At 28.8% G+C, this 23112-nt stretch overlaps 4 protein-coding genes across 4 annotated transcripts; 3 read left to right on the top strand and 1 right to left on the bottom strand.

Annotated features, from left to right (window-relative positions):
- Positions 1 to 250: 250 nt before the first annotated feature.
- On the top strand, positions 251 to 4952 carry Tsp_05182 (conserved hypothetical protein). The gene is made up of 8 exons (XM_003369724.1): positions 251 to 373; positions 433 to 831; positions 1723 to 1789; positions 1958 to 2028; positions 3080 to 3115; positions 3328 to 3393; positions 4272 to 4313; positions 4920 to 4952. The coding sequence occupies exons 1-8, from the start codon at positions 251 to 253 to the stop codon at positions 4950 to 4952; spliced, it is 837 nt and encodes a 278-aa protein (XP_003369772.1).
- Positions 4953 to 7358: 2406 nt separating this feature from the next.
- Positions 7359 to 9167, top strand: Tsp_05183 (conserved hypothetical protein). Its single transcript, XM_003369725.1, has 5 exons — positions 7359 to 7485; positions 7624 to 7651; positions 7910 to 7991; positions 8487 to 8649; positions 9145 to 9167. The coding sequence occupies exons 1-5, from the start codon at positions 7359 to 7361 to the stop codon at positions 9165 to 9167; spliced, it is 423 nt and encodes a 140-aa protein (XP_003369773.1).
- A 73-nt stretch (positions 9168 to 9240) lies between these two features.
- Positions 9241 to 13971, top strand: Tsp_05184 (conserved hypothetical protein). Its single transcript, XM_003369726.1, has 11 exons — positions 9241 to 9266; positions 9801 to 9908; positions 10063 to 10171; positions 10248 to 10288; positions 10414 to 10630; positions 11362 to 12527; positions 12593 to 12905; positions 12934 to 13035; positions 13061 to 13118; positions 13198 to 13755; positions 13820 to 13971. Exons 1-11 carry the CDS (start codon positions 9241 to 9243, stop codon positions 13969 to 13971), a joined length of 2850 nt encoding a protein of 949 aa, XP_003369774.1.
- A 2071-nt stretch (positions 13972 to 16042) lies between these two features.
- Tsp_05185 (TBC1 domain family member 16) lies at positions 16043 to 19847 on the bottom strand. The gene is made up of 11 exons (XM_003369727.1): positions 19844 to 19847; positions 19678 to 19814; positions 19357 to 19509; positions 18435 to 18849; positions 18179 to 18264; positions 17482 to 17646; positions 17274 to 17422; positions 17056 to 17190; positions 16900 to 16999; positions 16303 to 16629; positions 16043 to 16225 (listed from the first exon to the last, which is right to left on the bottom strand). The coding sequence occupies exons 1-11, from the start codon at positions 19845 to 19847 to the stop codon at positions 16043 to 16045; spliced, it is 1854 nt and encodes a 617-aa protein (XP_003369775.1).
- Between the last annotated feature and the right edge of the window lie 3265 nt (positions 19848 to 23112).

A 23112-nucleotide genomic window follows, 5' to 3' on the forward strand; every position in this document is an offset into this window, starting at 1 on the left:
GTTCTGTCTGTCTGTCTGTCTCAGTGCCTTTGTCTGTCTTTTTGTTTGTCTGCCTGTGGTTTTATTGGTCAGTATATTTTCCACCTTGCTGCACGCGAAGGTGATGGATGCTTAATCAAATCCAAGTCATTCGTTGAACAACGACGCGTTTCGCGCGCGCTCTGTTCAAATTCGTGTTTCATTAAGGGGAAATTTGAATTTTGAAATATTTTTTGATTTTTTTTTCATTAATGAAAAAAATTCTTTGCAGATGCAGGAGCGTGAAGCGCTGAGGCGCCAAGCGGAAGAAGCTCGGCGTTCGGGCGTTGCAAAAGTTGCGTCCAAGCCACAAGAACACCTTTCATGCGCTCCGGTATTCGACCCTCCAATTCGAGTAGGAAATATCGATATAGAATACAAATATACTACGTATGGATTTTCTCTTTTTTACAGGTACGGGATAATGATGAGGATAGTTTGCATGTGAGATTGAAACGATCGTTGGGCAGTTTTGAGGAGGTGTCGAGATATTTGTTCAACGGTATGAGACTACCTGGAGTGGATTGTCGTCCGGTCCAAAGTGGGAACGATTCATCATTTGTAAACGGGATACAAAATTCACAAGCTGAAGCGAATAGTCAGTATGCTTGTGAAATGTACAAAAATGGCCAACAACGTCCACCGAAACCTCCATCCTCCACGTCACGGGGCAAGAGTTCCACGCGAACATCACCAGTGGTGAAATCGTTGAAAAATTCTCCCACGAAAAACGGTTCCAAGCATCACAACAACCATGTCCATCATGCAAATCCACCGTCTTGCAACACCACATCGAAACACTGCACAGATGCGGTAAGATTTATGATGATTATTATTATTAAGTTTTTTTTTTCATTTTTAATTTTCAAATGAAATTTAAATATTTTCCACATATTCAATTCATTCGTTCAATCGATTAAGGAAAAAAAATATAATATACATTTCGAAACAACATTAATACTTTACTCTGCAGTATTTATTTGTAATTGTATCACCAAAAAATAATATCAGTGCTTTTTTATTGGTCTGTTCAATTCGTAAGTTTCCTTCGTAATGACGCCATCTGTTTGATGATTTAATTATTTGATGACGTATGACAGCACAACTGATTTTCATCGAATAGAGTTCTTTTATTTTTTTTTCTCGCAAAATTATGTAATAACAATAATTTTATTGTTTGTTTGTTTTTCATTCACAATGTTTGCTTTAATTTTTTGTCAATTTGCTAATGTAGAATTTGAAACCGATGATTTTTATTTAATTTTTTTTACTTGTTTGATAAAACAGATTCAAAATGCAAAATTTATTTATAAAATTGGAAAAATACCTTGACACAGTTTTGTTTTTTTTTCTCTTGACAAAAAATGTTCCCTTCAAAGTATGTAATCAATGCCAAAAAATACTATGGAAAAAATTCTGTATGTAATGATAATGCAAAAAAACGGCGGGAAAGGCGGGAAAAAAATTAATGATTTTTCTTCAATTAATTAATTTGTGTTAATTTTTTAAATGACAATTTATTTCAACTGCTGACTGCTGCAATATGGCAGTTGTAGATTTGCCAATAGCAGTTGTTATAGCAGTCATAATTTTTACACTGTGATGATACTTTTAATTATTTCCAAAAAAAAATAAAGTGGTGTGAGTGAAAAAAAATTTTTCCCCTTTTTATTCCATAAATAGATTTATTTTATACGCTTATAGATTTTCATTTCACCATCTTCGATTGTTGTTTGTTCAATTTGCAATTTATTTTTATTACATTTGCATGGTTGGTTTCGTGATTATCTTTTTTTTTCCACTGCACATGCTTTATTTAATATAGTTCATGTTTTGTTCGTTGAATTCATTATTATTGTTTTTTTTGTGTTTTTGTGATAAGCTTTTATTTAATCTTTTTTTTTGATATTTGGTCAATAATAATAATAATAATAATCAGTTGCTAGGTTGAAAGGTGAACTTGAAATGTCAGATCTGCCAAATTTGGTTGTTATTATTATTATTGGTTATGTTTTTCGGCTTTTCAATCATTTATGCATAGCAAAGAAAGAAAACGAATTGCAATAGAATAGAATAGAATAGAATAGAATTTTCTTTTGTTTTTGTGTAATGAAGAAAGAAATTTAAAATTAAAAATATTGATCAATGTTATTTTAAATAAAAAATAAATTTCCAGTTTTTTATATAATTTTCTCTTTTTGAAATTGATGATCAAATTTTATTTTATTTAAAAAAGCTTGTCTGATATGCGTGAATACAAGGGATGTGTAAAATTAAATTTAAAATAAAGTGGAAAAAAATATATTTATATATTTATTGTTAATTTTTATTTTTTGAATAAATTTTCACTTCAAGTGATCAATGTTTGCAATTATAAATTTCATCTATCAAGTAAATTGCGTTCATTTATGTCGTATGGAGAGACAAGGAGGCAGGGAGGGAGTGAGAGAAAGAATATGGTTGTTTAGAATTAATTGATTAACGAAATAGAACCTCGTGTTTGTAAGTAGCTTGCTTCTCGCAAAACTGCTTTTATATTGGCTATGGTATTTTTTATATGAATATTATTCTCGGATGCATGCTTGCTCTTGTAAGCAGTTGATATAATTTTTATTTCTATTTTTCAAATATGTATTTATGATTGCGTGTGAAATTGTTCATAACAAGTGAAAAACAGTCACAATCTTGCCTTGTGTTGGTAGGATTTTTTCATGATTTATTTATTGAATTATAAAATTTATTTGAAAAAATTCAAATAGGAGGAGCAAATTTAAAAATTTTACAGGTTGCTGTTAAATGAGTGAATCATCTATTTATTATTATTATTATTTACTTGGCAATTAGCGAATTTCATGTGTAAATGTATTTATATATAATATAATATAATATAATATTATATTATATTATATTATATTGTATAATACTATAACTACACTATACTGGTCGATTTTGTTATTGACCAGTCTGGATAGTCAGTGTTGTGGCGTGCTGTGTTTCCATTTCGCTTTTCATCTTAAAGCTCATCCGATCAATTTCACGTGTTCACTCTATTTATTTACAGGGTCTGAAAGGTGAACATGCTGCTGCAGCAACTCATGTTCTCTCTCTCTCTATCTCTCATTCTCTATGTATTTTTCTTCTTTGTATCAAACTTTATTGTTTTTTTATTAAAAAGAAATTAAATTTTTTCTTGTCATTATTAAATGCAATCATTTATAATTTATTTATTATTGATTTTTTAATTTTACGCAAGTAGGATGCATTGGGATACATACATACATACAATTATTTATTCATATTCTTTTAAAGGATCCTCTATCTGGTTGTTTGGACGATTTGTCTCACTGTCCTCTGGAAGTAGCAACGTTAATCAAGGTAAGCGAGCTCAAACTGAAAACTCCATATTTATCTATTTTACATATTCTTCAACTTGACATATTAGCTAAAATTATAAGCATTCAACATTTTAATAGTTTACATTCCATTTTTTACTTTTTCAATCGATATTTTTTGGGTTTTTGCTTTTCTTTCTAATTCTTGTTAAAATAGAATTTCAAAAGAAATTATTTTCTCTCTCTCTCTCTCTTTGTCTGTTTGAAGTATTCCAATCGAACTGAAATTTTAAAACTTTAAAATTTAGCTAGCTTCACTTTCTCATTTACACCATTATGTATGTATGTATGTATGTTAATTGAAAATTAAAAAAAGAAAGCAATTTTTGAAAGTAAACTTGTATTCAATTAAAAACCATTGTGAATTGAAGGAATAAAGTTCATATTATAAATAAATATAGTAAAAAAACAAATCAATTATAATGATTTTTTTCGGTTGAATTGAAATTGCTTTTCTACTTTATTTTTATTTTTTCATCTTCAACAATTCACATGTACATATATATATATATATATGTAACAAAAAGTTATTTATAAAAGCTTCATGTTTTTTAATAAGATGCGGCAGCAGTTATAATATTACTACTACTACTACTAATAATAATAATAATAATCAGCACAGTAGAAATTGTAGTTCTTCAAATGTCAAATAGGGAATGAAAATGGTATTTCTTGATCCGACACAAGCTTAAGCAGATTACTTTAAACTAAAATGGGTTAAATTTATTCATTCATTTGTTTTTTTAATTGTAAAACAAATTATGTAAAAAAATTAGATTTATTTATTTATTTATTTATTTATTTCAATTATATCAGGTCAATTGTTGAAGAATATGTAGATTGTTTTTCTTATCAATTAAGGTAAACAAGGAAGATGAAATTCTTGACGGATGCTATGACGTAGTTATTATTATTATTTGCACGTGATGGGAAATTCTCTTTGGAATTTTCACATCAGCGTTGAGATTTTATAATGTTCCCTTTTAAACATCAAGATTAAGTACTCACATGATGGCATTTCTTCATCATTTCATGAATAATTATTATAATTATTTATTTCAAAGTTTATATGAAAATTCAATTTCACTTCTAATATTGCAATTTGCACGTCGTATTTTTCAGTGAATTCGTTTTCTGTTGCAATTGGTGTATTTGCAAGTAGAATTGCAAATAAAGTTGCCATTTTATGAAAATTTAATTAATATCCAATTTTAGAAAATTTTTAGAAATCGTATGATATTGAAATGTGAAATAATAATTGTTGAAAGATTGAAAAATTATTTGTTTTTTTCAATTGATTTTAATTAATTTTATACAAACAAATCATTTTACCCGAGTATTTTCTAGTAGAATTTATTAACTAATTATATATTATTATTATTGTTGTTGTTTGATGAAAACTAGTGCGTGCGTGATTTGTGTGAAATTCAGTTTGAATTCATGCGTGTTTGCACAAGATGTTCAGTATGCAGGGTAGTTAGAGCTAATTAAAAGCTAATTTTTATTCAGAAATTTTGCCCAAAGCAATCGGTGAAAAATTGAACAAAAAACAACAACTGTAGTTATGATTTTTTCTTAAAATCTTCTTCTGTACATTAAACAAGTTTAAATAATTAAATATGGAAATTATTTTACCGCAGTTGATTTGATTTTTTTTTCGAAAAAATTAATTATTACATAAACAATCATGAATATTGGTGTTGTGGAAATGGAAACGGTTAAGATCACGTCACTGTTCTTTTATTTTCATCATCTTCTTCTTTTATCTATTTTTGCTTTTTCTGCTTCCAACTTCTGCTTCTGCTTTTTATTGACTTGCTTCTTCTCTGTTGCAAGCTTTCTTATTTCAGCTAACTTTTCATCTATGAGATTGCTATGCTATGCGAAATTGTTGTCCAGTTGTCTGTCTGCCTGTCTGTCTGTCCGTCGAATTTTTAAACCAGTTCTTAAATTACACCAATCGCTGCATAATTCTCAACCTCTCTTATCAATATTCTCTTTATTTAAAATAACTATAAATTATCCACAAATTAAGTTTCGACATTTTGACAAAAAATCTATATTATTATTATTATTATTATTAATGTTATTATTTTATCAAATCATCAGTTAACATATATTTATTAAAATTTACTACTAACCAAATATTCACATTTCATTTTAATATATTTTATTTATTCAATTATTGAATTTTAGAAAGTTCAAGAGATGATTCCAGCACCATTAACTGCCATCTCTACACCGAGAAAGGAAAGAAAATGCGACTTCAAAGTAAGTCTTGTTTTTGAACAATTTTCATTTGAATAATAATAATAATAATAATAATAATTTCATATTTCACAACTTCTACTCCAGTATGCATAATCTGATATAGTTTCAGTAATTCTTTACTGTTTTTTTTGTCATTTCTTATTCTTTTTGTTTTCTATTTATAATAATGCGAATTTATTGAATAATTTTTTGATCTTTTCGAAATTCTTTCACTCTGGAATTTTATTTATTTATTTATTTATTTATTTTTCAAATCCAACAGCAATCAGATTAAATTATGATGAATTGGTTGATTGATTGATCAATTAATTTTTATCACTAATATAATTTGTATGATTTCTTTTTATTCGAATAAAGCTTTGACGCATCTTCAACAACAACAACAGTAATAATAAAAATAATACAATGTGCAATAAATAAATAAATAGTTTAATGAATTAATTACTTATTAAGTGGATGCAGTTTGAAAAAAAATTTAATAGTTTTTAATTATATTTTAAGTAAATAAACAATAAATTTTAAATTTCTGCTGTCCGCTTAGACGAAAGAATTGTTCTTTCTTTCTGTCTAGTGATATTTTTTCAAGAAAATTTAATAATTCTTAATATGAAAAGAATGCATTGGTTTTTCAAATTATAAATTGGAAATTGTCAAATTTTGAGTGAAAAAATATCTTTATAATTAATAAATAAAATTAAAAATAAGCGTCTATCTTATATCTTTTTTTATTGATCATCGGTTGATTGGTTGCTTAAGTTGTGCTGTTTAAGTTTTTATAATATAATATTTATTATTATTGGCAGAAATTTAAAGGAAATATTGTTCAAATGGAAATTAAAACTCATTAATCTATAATAAATGTTTATTTTTGCTTTACTTTGTTTAAAAAATTTTATTTTCTATCCTAAATTATCATTAGCACGTGTTGAGAATGTGAATTCTGGTGTTTTTTTCTCCTCTTTGCCTTTTTCATATATTATAATTATTATATTGCTGTAATGGATCAATAATTAGTTAGCAGCAAAGAGAATCTATAAAACAATTAGTGTATTTTAATTGAAAGCGACTTTTATAAATTTAAGGTTAATTTTAAAATTTTCACAACAACAAAAAATTTTCATTTTTATTATTTCACTTTATTTTTTTTAATCAATCAATCAATCAATCAATCAATCGTTTGTTGCTTTTTGAACAACTTAGATATGAAACGTTTTGAAAAATACTTATGCTTGCTACTGTTACAATTAATTTCAATGTTTGCATAGAATTATGATAATAACAGTCAGTTTTATTTGTTATTACTTTCTCTTTCTATATGAGCATGTAGCACTTATTATTTTAATTTTATTTCAAACAATCGTTTTTTCATTTTTCCTCATACATAACAAATTGGTAATTTATTCTATATTTAAAATTATTTATATACTAAAAAAATAATTGATTGATGATCATCTATTTTCGTCCTTTGACTGCAAATTCATGTATGTATGTATGTATGTATGTATTATTATTTTTATTATCGATTATTAATTATTGTTGTTGATGAAGAGTTGAAGGACATTTTAGTAGAATTGCATGTACTTGTTATTTATTTATTGCATGTGGTTTATTTTGACAAAAAAAGAATATGGAAATGAATAATTTTTTTTGAATGTTTGATTGAATGTGTTCTTTTTAATGGGTTGCCAGGAAGTGAATTATAATAATAATAATGATTATTTTGTTGTTGTTGCTATTACTGTAGCAGTTAATTATTGTGGACATGTGAAAAATACTGTCGTTGACTTGCAGCTATTTTCTAGTGGTTTTTTCTTCTTTGTTTTGGTTGAGTAGATTTTTGCATTTCTTGGCCAGTGATTAACAATCATTTTTTTCTGCTCAGCTTTTTTACATTTCCAACGCTGCTTATATATATGTACATATTTATTTATTTATTTATCAGTTCAACTGCAACTTTTACCTTTTACCGTGTTTTTCATTTTTTACATTTCCATTTCCCTTGTCTGTAGTTTTTTTATTGTATTACTTTACCTTTTTTTCTTAAATTATTTATATTTGAACAACAGCAAAGTCAAATTAGGTAAATTATGAATAAAATATCTGCTAATATTTTTAATCCTATATAGTACAGCTTTTAATAGAGCAGCTCTTTTGTATTATTTTTTTTCGTTATTGTCGATAAGAGGAAATTTTTCTGGTCAATGAATTTTTTTAAGCTTATAATATAGCTTAAGTATCGGACAATCGGACATTATTCTGTTTGTCTATCTGGATGTCGGTCAGTTTGCTTGTATCACCACGTTGTTTTCTGTAATTTTCTCTTTGTTATGCAGTTTTGTGACTGAATGACCTGTAGTAATATAAGGTATATATATATATATATTGTTTTTTAATATTTGCTGTATAATAATGACCAATGATAAAAGGTATAATTTGGGCAGCAGCAACAAAATGTGAAATTTATATTATAATAGAAGAAGAAGAAGAAGTTGACCCTTGGCTAGGTCCCATAGCGATGAATGAATTATTCTGTTCTACCATTTCAAAAGCACATTTTTGTTGACCTGTTTTCAATATCTGTACTTTTAATCGAACATCTGCTTCTTATCGAAAGCTTGAATCTGAACTTGAACTGGTCAACTGAAATTGCTTTCTTGTCACTTACTTTATTGAATATATTTTATGACTCCACCTTGAATCAATGATAATTATTTTTTATTTTCAATATGCTTTATGTGTCTTTTTGTTTCTCTTATCATATGTATTTATAAATCTGATTGGTCAATATCATTTTGTCATTTTCAGAAAAATGAACAGCAGCAGCATTTGAACGGTTACAGTTCTACTGAGGAACAACAGCGTTGCAACGGTGTCGCTTCGCAACAAGCTACAATATTTGCATCGAATGCTGATTATTTCAACGATCAACAACAACAGCAACAAGCAATCAAAACCACAACTGTTATAGGTAAGTGGTGTAGACCATTTCACTTGTATGATAAGTTTGCACTTGAATATGCTCTAGTTTTGCTTTGTGTTTGTGCTTTCCATTTGTACAGTACAGTACAGTATATTACAGTTGTTGGTTTCAATTACAATTACAATTACTTGATAATTATTATTTATTAATTAACTAATATAAAACGTAACTTCATTGAAAATTGGCACGTATAATATTTTCTTTCTGCTTTATAACTTTATTGCTGCTGCAAGTTGCATTTTAATACAATCAATTAGTTCTATTTAATCAAATAGAAAGCAGGCTATGCAAGCGAAACTTTGTTTGCAATATTGTCACTTTAATGCTGGCAAAATAACCCGGTTATTTATTATATTTGAAAAAAATTCACTTTTTAATAATAATGATAATAGCAATGTAAAAATGATAATGATGATGAACTTTATTGTAGAAATTTAATTTTTTATTTGTAAAACTTTAATATGTGTTTTAAATTGTATAAAGGCATATCCGAATTATATGAGTAGATGAGTAAATTTGATTTTTTCAAGCAATAAGTAATAAATAGCAAGCATAACTTGTTGAGTTTTGAAACGCGAAATGAAATGCCATACCAAACGTGCCAGGTACTTGTAATGTACGTGTTATATTTTTGTTGTGGGCTGATTGATTGGAAAAATGATTTCCATTTCAATAATGCAATAATCACCCACACACACACACACACACACACACACACACACACACGTACATCATCATCATCATCATATTAATATAGATGTTTGATTTTTAATATGGAATTTTAGATTTAGAATTTTTTATAAAGAACAAGATAAATTTTGACATTTTTTTCAAAGTGATCAATGCAAATGGAATTCAATTTTGTGACGTTCTTGCATTCTGCAATTTTCCCTTTTGCGTCGTATCATCTTATAGTGCAATCTAATACTGATCAAATCTTTATTTTTCGATTACCATATAAATATCAATACAAATAAATAAATATAAATATATATATATTTGGTTTTTTTTGATGAAAATATTCTTGAATGAAAAATACTTTTCATATTTTAAAATGTCAAATTTTTTGATTAGATCAGATTAGATTCGATTTGATTTATTTATTCGTTTGTAGTTGTAATTGAATATTTGTTTTTTAGACGCATTTGGAAAGAAAAGTCTCAGTACTACTACTTCGAACAACGTGGAGTTGGTGGAAAATTCGTTGAAAAGGTCAGTAGCGTAATGTACATTGAACAATATACGCTGTAATTTTATTTATACAATATTGCTTTCGTCTATCTTGTTTCAACATGTGATGTTGTGTATACTATATGACTGTTTTTTTTCTTTTATCTTGAATTATTTATGTAAAAAATTGCCTTAAAATTATGAAAAATGAAATAAGTTGTCAATTTACAGGGAATCGTCATTTTCTGTACTCAATCGTGACCTCGAGCTAAGCGAAGATTCAGACTCGGATTCGGAAGAGAGTGACGACTCTACTTCATCAACAAAGCTTTCAGATACAGTATGCATATTTGGTGTTTTCTTTGTATTCAGCATTCAAAATGTATACTATCTGAATGTTTTTTATTGTATAATAGGTTTCGGCCAAAGTAGAAAGCTTGTCTGAATCAGGGCAAAGGTATGTTCAATTTATACTTTTTTCATACTTTCTTTTTGCAAGGCCATTACTTTGCATAGATTTTATAATACTTTTCTTTTTATTTATTGTTATTTCCTTTGAATTTTTATGTTCTCATTTTTTAGGCGTTGTACTACTGCTACTACTTCTACTACTACTGCTGCTGCTGCTGCTACTACTACTACTACTACTGCTGCTGTTGCTGCTGCTGCTGCTGCAGTTGCCAATACTACTTCCACTACTACTACTACTACTACTATTAATAATAAAAAAAATAATACTGGTTTAAAAAATATGCTCGAATCGTCTCCATTTTCTGAAGCTGGATCTGAAACCAAAGAAGTAAGTTTATGTTTGAAGTTGTTATATCACTGTTTTTTTTTCTCTCATCTGATAGCCTTCAATATAAGGTTGAATATAAGTTTTGTTAAATGTATTTTCTTTCGCAAAATATAAATCTCTCTATCCATTTGATAGAATTTTACTTTACCAACCCTACGAATAAGCTTATACATATGTGTATTTTTTTTTCTTTTTGCTTTTTATCCTCTTCCAGAATTTTTTTCTTTTCATCTTTTTAGTGTTGAACAATTTTCATTGAATGTAGCTGTAGCAAAATGGGTTTAGAAAAAGAAATATTAGAATAATAGGAACTGAATCGAGGAGGAACGAATTTGAACATTCGAAAGTTATCTTTTCCTTATCAAAATCTTTGTTCGATTACTTTTCATTTCATACATTTTTTTCGGATTTTATTTTCTTTCATTGATCATTGTGCTCTATGTAGTATTTCATTTTTTCTTTTTGATTTGAAATTTTATTTTTGAAAAATTGACATTTTTCTTTTCATATTTTATAATAATTATAATTTTAAATTAATTAAATAATTTTATTTTTCTGGTGTCAAAGTAAATATTATTATTATTATTATTATTTATTATATTGGTAGAAATGGAATGTTCCAAATGAGTGTTGAGATTGTTCCAAATGTCAGTGCGATTGTTCAGTTGTAGTCTGTTTTCATGGGAAGAATAAGATAGAAATCTTTTTTTCGTAATAATATTGTCGTTAAGGAATCGAAAGAGGCACCAGAAAATCCATGGGATATTGACTATTTGATAAGTAAAATTTTGTTCCCCAAGGTGCCTGGCAGTGAAAATGGTCAGCTGATGAACGGTGGTCTGTTGTCACCGATTCCGAATCATCATTGCAATGGTAATAAAGCAATGGATGAAGATGATCTGGAAGAGGAAGTTGATGCTATTGGTGCTGATGTAAAGGAAAAGATTGACAGCCTTTTTGAGGAGAAGAAGAAAAACGTTGGAAAAGTTAGGAAAAAGAACAAAGCGGATACAACACCAGAGAAAGGGAGCTTGTTGTCGCCTGTTGGCAAAAGCAAGAAGCGTTCTAAAGTAGCAGCTAAAGTTGAGAACGCGGACGAAATGGTTGCCGGTGAACAGGTGAAAGTGCAGGAGAAATTATCAAACTTTGAAATTCCTTTGAAAGTAAAAAGAAAATCAGCAAAATGCAACAACAACAACAAGCTTAACAATGAAGAATTGTCAAATGTGAAATGTGAAAATGACAGCAAGCAAATTGCTGTTGCAACAACATTGCACAACAACAGTTCCAACAGTGTTGTAGTGCAGAGCAGGACGACAAATGTGGTGGATACAATTTTGAAAGAGATAAATTTACCTGCCCCTTTGTCACCGATCCGTGATTTGAATAAACATCCCAAGCAGAAGAATAAGAAGAAATCTTTGAAATGTTTGTTGGATTTGCAATTGGTTGGCAAAGTTCCTGCACCAGTATTTGAAAAGGCGAAACAATGTGGAATTGATTTGAAACTTGAAAAGAAAAGTGACAATGTGAAAATTAAAAAGGACCCACTGAAACATTCCAAACTGACAGATCACAACACTTCCAAAGAGCACAATTGTTGCACTGATGGATTTGAAGCTAAAACGGTTGAAAAGCGCAATTACAATCACAACACAACTATCACCACTACTGCTACTACTAACAATAGTAATAGTAATACGGGTACAGTTGATGATTTTCCAAAAATCCGAACCGAACTGGATGAAAAGTTTATGAAAGAGCGGGTCCAGAGAACATTGGAGTGCTTAAAAAGGAGCTCTTCGTCGTCTGTTGCTGTTGTTGATTCAAAGCGTGATACTCCTCTTACAAACGGCGTTGTGCCTGTCAAACATTCATCATCGGCAACTCAGGCCAAGTAAATTAATTAATCGATTTGTTTGTTTCAAATAATTATTCCTGCTTGTATTCAATTTTTTTCAGAAGTGTAGTTGGAGCAGAAGAAGCTGCAAGTACAACAGCAACAGCTGTTAAACGACCTACGCCTCCTGTAACCTCAGGAACGGTTAACCACCAAAGTGCCAAAAATCAGGTGGACAGTCCCAAACGTAAAGCGACTTCAAAAATTGAACAAGCAGAAATGACACCGCCTAAAAAAAGTCGTACGGATAATTTTATGCAAAATTGTCTCGCTGCCGCACCACTACTCCCATTCAAACTCAAATACGACGACACTGTCGATCCTACCAAATATTTACAAGAGGCAAAAACGGTTAAACATTCCGCAGATGCTGAAGTAAGTGAAAAAAATTTTTTTTTTGAAGAGAATGTTCAACTTCAACTGTAACAACTTTTTGTACAGGCAACTGATAAATCGCTCAGAATTATTACATATCTCGAATCGATATGCTATTTCATGCTTACTGGTAATTGTATGTTGAAAAGTTTGAGTGCAGAATCGTCCAGACCGTACGTAATGTTCAAAGAAACTGGAGACTTGTTGAAGCAAGTTTATTTTTTTATTAATTATTTCGCATCGAATAGACGATTGATTGATAGTTTTTTTCTTTATTTTAGAAATGTTTCAGAAAAATACTTGGCACAGGCGAGTTTGTCGACGGATCCGTATGTGAAATTTTTAGCTCCAAAGGTCGAAGTGTTGACGTTGCGTATACAAGCAGTGTTGTGTCGAAGATTGTTTGAACTGCGTCAACCGCAAGTGTTCAACAATTACCGTCACATCAATCAATATCAACAGCAAATGGCCAAAGATGGAAACAGGCAGTGCTGTTCAGGCAATCCTTATACTGGAAATAACAGTCAAGTCAGTGAACAACATTTGGCTCCGGCATGCAGTGGTGCTAGTGGTGGTGTTGGTGGTGGGGGTGCTGTTGTCATGATCAATAATAACAGCAGTCGTTCCTGCCAGCCGAGTCCATGTCGTCCACCGAGTGCTTGTACTCATTCCCCAACTCCTTCACCAGCGAGTTCTACGGGTTCAGCGCACTCGCTGCCTCCTGGACTGGTCGCTATACCACAGAATGTGGAAAATCTGTACAAACAGCAACTCTCTCACTTACATAACCTAATGTGGTCTCATCATTACTGGTTGCTAATCGAGAAAAAATTGAATACTCAACATGGACGTAAGCAAAACTTTTCTCTTATGCTTATCATATACAAAAATTTATTTATTTATTATTTTTTAAGAATTTTTCTCCCATGTTGATTCTGTATGTGGTGCGTTGAATTTTACATGCAGCATACAAGAGTTGTGTGTATCCGTTTTGACATCTGTCCACTGGTTGCGTCAATTTCACCTTGCTTGTCAGCAGAAAACTTTCTCGAATGGATTCAACTAACTCACTGCATCTGCTTGAATTTGAAATCGTTTGAATTTTTTTACTTTGAAATTGTTTTTTCTCTTTTGTGCAAAATCTCTTCTTCTTTTGCCTCACTTGTCAATGTCACTTTTTCATACACTCACACACGTATATGCACATATATATATATATATATGTGCGTGTGTGTGTGCATGTATGTGCGTATATGTATTTATGTATATATCTGTTTTTTGTTTTTTTTCTATTTTTCTTTAAAAATATGAATCGTAACATTCGGCTGAAACTGAAATCACTTGAATACCGTTAAAAATCAATGGTTTTCTTTTTTGAAAAAAAAGAAACGAACAAAACCTGAAGGTTTTATATTTATATATTTATATATATATATATATTTATTTATTTATGTAATAATGATAATAATAAAAATGATAATGATAATTTTTGCTTTTTGACAAATGCTTTGCGAGTCCAATTCGAAATATGTGTAGTGCAATAACCCAAAAGTTTGGTCAATTTTTCATTCTTTGCTTATATAATAATAATAATTATACATGTTTTTTTCAAAAATCTATGCAGAACAACGTGACTCTAGTGAAATTTGTTTTTCTGTTTTTTGCTCTGCAGCAGCACTCTGCTAAAATGATTTTTCAATTGAAATCGCGCAAGTAATTATGATGAATTCGTTTTCCTCTTTCACGTCAACTTTTCTGATCAACCAAATTTTCCCATGCATCAAATGATTTTTTTTCATTTACAGCAGTAATTTATTGTCAGCAGAACCCACATCCACACACACGCGCCCAAGAAAAAAATATATATGTTTATTTGAAATTCTGACTTAGGAATCTTAAGGAATAAGTTTACATATATATTCTTCCATGCAGATCGTTTGAATTTTAAATATGCAATGTATATTGATGTTCGAATAGGATTATTTGCCATTTTAAAGTTTAAATTTTGTTTCACTGTTTATTTTTTTTGATTTAAAATTGTAGGTTATTAATTAGTTAATTAATTGGATGTTTCACAGCAAGTTTGATAGCAATATATTTTCCCGTTGAAGAAAAATTTATTGACGAATTGGCATTCTGTCTGTATGTATGAACATGACATGAACAGCAATAACATTGTCGTCATCATTACTCAGTGGACATTATCAAATGAAACAGTGTGTAATATCAGTAATGAGGAGAATTGTTTAACGCATGCAAACTGTAAACGATTTTGCTAGTTTTTAATTTTTTTTCTTCATTATATATCATGATCATCACTGTAACAAGAAGAGAGAGAGAAATGAGTTGACAGGATAACAACTATACAGATAAATTGTTGCTGTTGATTATGAATTAGTAGATTCTTTTTCATTAATATATGCTTATGAAATGATGTAATTTGTTTAGATTTATTTGCAAAACTGTACAAACATTATTCAACAACATTTTTTTCTGATCACCTGATATTGACTGATCAATATCAAGTGCTGCGAATAAACAAGCAATTATTGTCTCTTTCATTTTTGCTAATAAATACGCAGGCTGACTAATAAATAAATGTTCATTACTAATTGATCATTGATCACTTCCACAAAATGAATCAACTGCGCATGTATGAGTGGAGCAGAAAAAATAGTTATTATTATTGTATTAGAATATCAGCAAAATAATAACAGTAATATTCTTAATATTTATTATCAAAATGTTTCATTTCAATTTCATTCGATGAAACAAACAGCCATGACACGAAAATTCATTAAATCGGACATATTTTCAGAAGTGAAAATTAAGAATTCAGCCAACATCACCAATGACGAAAAATGCTAACAAACGAACAAGCACAATGGAATAAGATGTCGTCAACTGTATTTCATGTAAAGCGCAACATGTGCAACAACAAAAGATGTTTGATAAGAAACATTTTAAAGTAAATTTAAACAATAAAAATACAATACAGTACAATACAACATGAATTATAGTGATTTTATTGATTATTATTATTCATTTTAAATAATAATTATTATTATTGTTTATTAACAATAAAATTTATTGCCTGTTCAGATAGTAGTCGGTGCTAGTGCAAACATCAGACACAATTAAGTACTGCTATCCATAGTTTCAGCAAATGGGCACTGACTCGCGGATTGGTGCAAACCTGTGCATACAATTTTAGGTTGACTAATCGAATCCCAAGATGTGTTCAAGCCAGTATCGCACATGTCAGCTAGTGTGCATGGGATTATTTCTTTTCGTCGAAATTGATACAACAATCCTCTAGCCTAAAAGTGAATAAAAATTAATAACAAAAATATTTGATTGAAAAAAACAAGCAACAAACAAACATATAAACACCTACTTTGGATAAAATTGTATGCACGTCCATTTGCATTGACAAAGAATTGAAGTGCAACAGCACTTCGTCGTGAGTCATTTTTTCACTAATCACATTCTCACCGTAGATGGTCATTATGGCCAAAGCGACGAACAGGTGAAAATAATTTGTACCGTAGCCGGTCCAACTTGCTTCCCAAATGAACAGCGCATCATCGTTTTCAAATTCTCTTTTGAACCACAGCAACAGCCAACGATGAGCAAACAACAGCTGAAGTGCATCATTACCCAAACTTTTCAAATAATTATACAACTCAACATCCATCAACTGAAGTAAATCAACCAATCGTTCCTAGACATTAAACGACAATTAAATAGAAATTTTATTATTAAAAATTAACAAACAAACAAAACATTACAAAATATACTTTTTATAACTTCCTGTTCAACATGCTTTTCAGACTATTATAATAGATGTTCTATTTTCATATATGATATTAATTCCAATTTTAATAAGTATTTATTTATTTACCAAACTGTTTTCCATGCATAAACCGCTTCTGGAAGAATTTTTATATATGGAACGCTGAATGAGACCAACAAAACACCAGAATGTGCTCACTTCTTCTTGAATTATATACAATAACGGTGACAAAAGATCTGACATGCCTTGAACGTATCCAATTTGAGGATTGAAAATCGCATAATTGAGTAGTATATTTCTAAATTGTCAAATTCATTACTTATTTATTAGAATTAATTCAATTATAATAAATACCTCATGATTTCCAAGTTTGGATTTTCATCACCGTTGTAAAAAAGTTTATCACGGTCCGTTCGAATAACATCCTTTTGTACAGACAGTTCAATGCTTTTCCAATTTTTGTGAGCTTGAGAAATGTGCTTTTTCACTCTGAAAATATCAATGGAAATCATTTATTTGTAAAAATACTGTTTCCATAATTTATGAAAAAGCAATAGATATTCTTCAAATACCTCTGTTTTCGAATATTTTGATATTCAATAAATAGATCATTTCTTATATGTTCCCGCTGCTCTCTTGTCGAGTTCCAAGGATAGACACCTAACAGAAATGTCCACGCTTCACGACGTAGTGAAGGTTCAATTCCACAAAAAAATATTGCCTGAAAATAAAATATTATTGAATATAATTGCAAATAAAAGTTTTCTAAATGTAACGTACCTTTTTAATAAGTTCTTCGTCAACAATTTTATCAGCATTAATACAATTTCTCCAAAATTCCCACGTCACTTTGTCATACAAACCTTCTTCAGGGTGTTGTTCCAACTTTTGCAGCTGTGGACGAACCACAAAAAATTGAAAATAATTTGTACTCATCGAATTTTCCTGAAAATAATGCAGAATTCTATCGCCATGAAAACTACACAGCACTGAAAAATGTGAGCATTACGAATATGTCTTGAATGAAAATAAATAAAATGTGAAATTTGATTTGTTCTACAATTTCCGTGGCTGTAATTTTTGATTTGTTGCTCACTTCAGTTCTTTATTTAAAATATCATTGATTTAACTGTTTAATAAACTGGTGGTTTTCCAAAGTTTCCGTATATACAACTAAATATATCATATTGATCGAATTTTATGGAAAGATTTTATCCATCTCACTCATCATACTGAAATAAAATAAATGATAAATTGAAAACTATCTATAGTTTACGTTTAATCGTATTTTTTATAACAAAATGTACATTATTGTATCATTTCAGTTATTAATATAAATAAAATTTTCAATAAATTAAGTTTCAATGAACCATTGCATCAATAAACAGTTTGCGTGCAACGGATAGAGGCATCAAATACTCACGTAAAATTTATTTGCTTTTGAACGAAGCACATTCCATTGTTCAAAAACTTTTACCAATTTATCCAAACCACCATTATGAAAGTAAAATATTTTATATTGGCTTGCATGATTTGCTATCACCAGCTGTCCACAGGTCCCATCTGCACTACTGAAGAATACTCGCAGCACTTTCATGGCACCTATTCAAAATGATGAATGTTATGGAATACACGAAATCAATTATATAAAAAGTATAATGTAACTAAAAATTGCTTTTCATTTATGAAAAATAAAAACGATCCATTGCGATGAAACAAAAAGAAGAAGTTACCTAAATCAACAGCAAACAGATGAGAGTTGTGCTTTTCCACTGTTGTAGAATTTTCTTCATCATTGTCTTTTGTGTCGGCTAAATCTTCTTCTGGAATAATCATATTGTGTTCCATGGCAAACTTTTCCGCTGGTCTGTTGATTTCTTCAAAATTTTTAATACTCATCAACAATGGCTTTGTGTACAAAGATTCCTCCCGAAAAGAGACATCCTCAGTTATTTCGCTGGAAGAACTGTATGGTGAGCTAGAATCTTCACGTTTGAGCTCTTCTTGCTCTTGTAAATAATCTGGCTCTTCATCAGAAGTGGATGGTGTATTATTTGTAATGGAACGTTGATTTGCTGAACTTGGACTAGACAAACAATTTTCCAGTGTCGAATCGTCCGTCTTACCAGAACGCTTCTCACCGTTTGACTTAAATTTTCCAAAATTAAAATAAAACAAAATAAAATAAAGACAAAATAATGAAGTATTTTATACCCTTATTACACTTTGATCAATGTATATATCAGAAGATACTGACGTTTTGCGGAATTCTGTTGATTCTTTTGACAAAGAATAACTGCTATCACTGCTTGATAATTTGTTCTGATTCTAAATCATAATTCTTTTAAAATTGTTTTTAAATTATTAAAAAATAACACAATTAGTAGCAACGAAGTTTCAGAGTAACAAGTTGGACTTTATAAAATATTTGTAACTTCATTTTTAAATTTTGGATCTCAATATTACTGGAATTCAGTCGTAATTAGTAATCAGAAAATTAACAAAATTTGCTTCTTATGGTGCTTCACAATTTATTATATTTGTAATTTTTTATAATGCATTTTGATAATCGATAATATAATTTTATAATTGATAGACAAACAAACGGTATTGATAAAGTAATATGACTATTTACAAAGTATATATAATTCTCACCAAATTATCTCGCAAATGCCTCAACTTTATTCGTTCTTCGGAATGCTGTTCATTATTCTGTCCTCCTTGAGGTGTAAGGGTATTTAGCCGACCAGGATACTTTTCCAAAGATTTATTAGGACACCATTGAAGTATTAATGTGAATCCAGATACCTTAAATTGTTGTTTTCACAGTTGGAATTTTAATACAAAAGATAATCTTTTCATTGAGTAATAACAAAACATCTTTTCTATAACATTAAAGTAAGATTTTTGTAAAAATAACGAAAAAAGAGAACATAATAAACCATTTGTAAAGTGGAAAATTGAAAACAACTTTACTTCATTTTTTTGAGATGATAACGTAAAATATCCAGGACAATGTTCAACTTTATTTGTCGCAGTCACAGTATGAACACAGACGTTGTTTTTTGTGTAAATAAGATCTCCATCTTTTGCAAAAAATTTGTTAGCTTCAACTGAAAAAGTCAGTAATATTTTCATTAACTCATTTCACAAAATACCGTTTCATTAATTAATACAAGTCATCTGTTATTTTAATGTGACTTGAATTTAATGAATTTGAGAAAATTTATTAAAAATAAATGCACTTGTAAACTCAATTTATTATTTACATAAATTTGAAGTACACACAATTTGCAAACATCAATCAGCTGTAGCTTTTGAATTCATAAAGGGGATAATGTTCTTTTTTATTAAATAATGTTCACACATGTGCAGAATGGTATAAAGGAGCATAGTTAAATTGTGCATTGATTTTTCAGCTGTTTTGATAAAGATGAATAAGATTTTACGTTTTATCCTTTTAATGCGATGTGCACTTGCACAGAGACAAAATTAATATTGATCGTTTGAGAGTATTAGATGTTGAATGTGTGAAGTTGCGGTATTGCTAGTTTACAAGAAGATTTTATTCTAGATGATATCAGAAAAATCATTTTTACAAATCAGTTCTGTAAAATGATTAATTATAAAAGTATACTTTTACAAAATCATTCTAAATTAATAAAATATTCAATTAAATTTTTTAATTCAGTAATTGTTTGATTCTAAAAAGATTACATTTTCATATTGAACTTTAGTATCAAATATTTGGAAAATTTATTCAAATTATATAAAAAGGAAAAAATTTTTTAATGAAAGATATTAAACTATTAACAGAATATTTATTTGTTTAGAAAATTGAAAAGCTTCAATTTTATGAAATTGCTGTAAAATAAATTTATAAAATAACTTACAAAATTTCAGAGAATGCAGCACATCAGTAGCTTTTTCAGATGCTTTTTTCAAAAGTTCACCGAATTTTTGAACTTCTATAGGCATATTTGAGTGAAGTTTAAATAAATTTGTAAAACAAAATTATCCACTAAAAAGCTGAAAATTTTAAATAAAAATGCCGATGAAGCTGATGAGAAACATCCGCTACAAAGCAGCTTCAGTCGATGCTGCGGACAAACAAGAAGCAGCATGGGTTTGAGGAAAATAAGCAGCAACTCTGTGCTTCCACCTACAGACTGAATTTCTATTGACGTGACGTGTCAGCTGTAAGAATCGAAATAATCGATATAAAATGATTGCAGAGCATATATAGTAGTATATGGTAAGCGTTCATTTTATCTATGAGCTTGTCGTTATGCAAAGAAAGATGCGCATGTTCAATCATTCATCTGACACAGCCATGTTCAGCAAACAAGCATTTCACGGGCAATTGATTTTCTTTTCTTCTTCTCCTAGTTTTTTTCTTAATTTGACAAAAATTTAATCTTCGATTATTTAATGTCAATTAATAAACTAATTTTGACATTAAAAGTGATTATCAGGAAAAATATTGTTTCTTGCCTAATAGCACAAAAAATCGCTATCTTTAACATGTGGTATCATGCAGATATTATTAAAACAATGCTGCTAATCAATAAATTAAGAGAAATATTTGAATTCAAATATTCAAACGGTAAAATATTTATTTGCACTTAATTTTGAGCATGTTAACCATTTTTGCTTTTTTGAATCTTTTACCAAATTCTATCGATCATGTGTATCATGAGTAACTTTGAAATTTATTATGTCCAACAAAATAAACAACAAATTGCATGTTTCAACATTAAAAATAATTAAAAAATATCTATAGTTGCAAAGCAAAATTTATTCAGCAAGCAATCCAATTAAAGGGTTTAAAATTTATTTAAAAAGCAAAGATAAGATGAGATAATTCTACAAAAGCGAGGAGACTTTATTTCAAATTTCTCTGAAGCATATTTATGTTACTACAAAAAATAAGAAAATTAATTTTGTTTTGAACATTACAAAAGCTTGGAATGCAAATTTCTTATTAACTAAGTGTACAATGCATAGCATACAATAAAAATGCACTTTTAAAGAAAGTGAGTAGCGCATGACTATAAAAAGTTTGCATTTTGATTCATAAGAATGTTAGGCTTTTTTTAATAAAGTATTTTCTTTTATATGAACTAGCTATTAAATAAACAATGCTCTGCAGCAAATGCATTTAAATGTGCGTTTAAAGTAATCCATTGCTTATAAGAAATACTCTGATTATTGAAGTGGCGCGTTTTTTTAAAGATAATGCTCTACAAAATTTGTACTAATCTTTTTTAAGTCTAGCTTTCTAACTTTTTACCCAAGCTTTATCTAAGCTAAGCATTCTTAACAGAAGTTTTCAAAAAAATTAAGTGAAAATGAAAATATTGATTTAATGCAATCCAAAAAATTACTATAAAAACAAGATTAAGTTTAATTCATAAAATTAAACAAATTTCAATATCAGCTTGCTTTTTTTATCACTTTTCAAATGAATGCAGTTTACTTGCAAATGGAAAATGAGAATTGAATCAATAATATACAAAATTAAAATTATGCCCAAGGACTTCTTCATCTTTGGTAAATATTATTTGATGTTATTTGTAAATGTTTTGCAAGAATGTAATATGAACTTTATTAAATATTAAACTCTTATATGTTTTATTTATAACGCAAAACAAATGTGCTATACATAGAATGCGCATAAAAGTTTCATATCACAAAAAATCATTGAAATTGTTTGATGAGCTCAGTTTTTATTTTTTTCTTCATATTTATTTATATAAATATATCTATTGCTAATATAAAATTTAATAAAGAATTCATAGTTTAAAATGCACATAAGGCATAATTTGTACATTGCAAATGTGAAAACCACATCTCAACTTTCTGAATTAAACACTTCAGACTCGAATATAATTAATAAATTATTACTTATTATCATGTTTACAGTTGAAAATAGCTCTGAGGATAAATTTTTTTATGGCTGTAAGCATATCGATTACTTTAAAATGTAACTGTATTTATATGAACTTTTATGTAGCAATTGAAAGGTATGTAGTGAAAAGCAGTTTTCAATTGTTCAAAATTTATGCATACTTTGGATTTATTACATATAGTTGTAATCATAAAAACTGAAGTAAATTTGATGCTGTTTACTTTAAAATGGAGTATTTTTAGTAATGAAGAAAGGAAAAATTCTTTTAATACAATCAAAACAAGATTCATTACAATAAGTTTTAGCATCAATAAATATTCAAAAAGCATTTCAGTTATGTAATATCATTTCAACTAATACAAATTTATGTGTTAAAGTTTTAAAAAGTTTATTTATTTGTTGTTCAGATTAATTTTCTCATCTGTATATTTGGTATGAAATAAGTAAAATGTGCTTTCAGATAAGTAAAAAAGCATTTCAATCTTCATAATTTTGCCTTA

The sequence above is a fragment of the Trichinella spiralis genome (genome assembly GCF_000181795.1).
Source record: "Trichinella spiralis strain ISS 195 chromosome Unknown Scfld1557, whole genome shotgun sequence".
Classification (NCBI taxonomy): domain Eukaryota; kingdom Metazoa; phylum Nematoda; class Enoplea; order Trichinellida; family Trichinellidae; genus Trichinella; species Trichinella spiralis.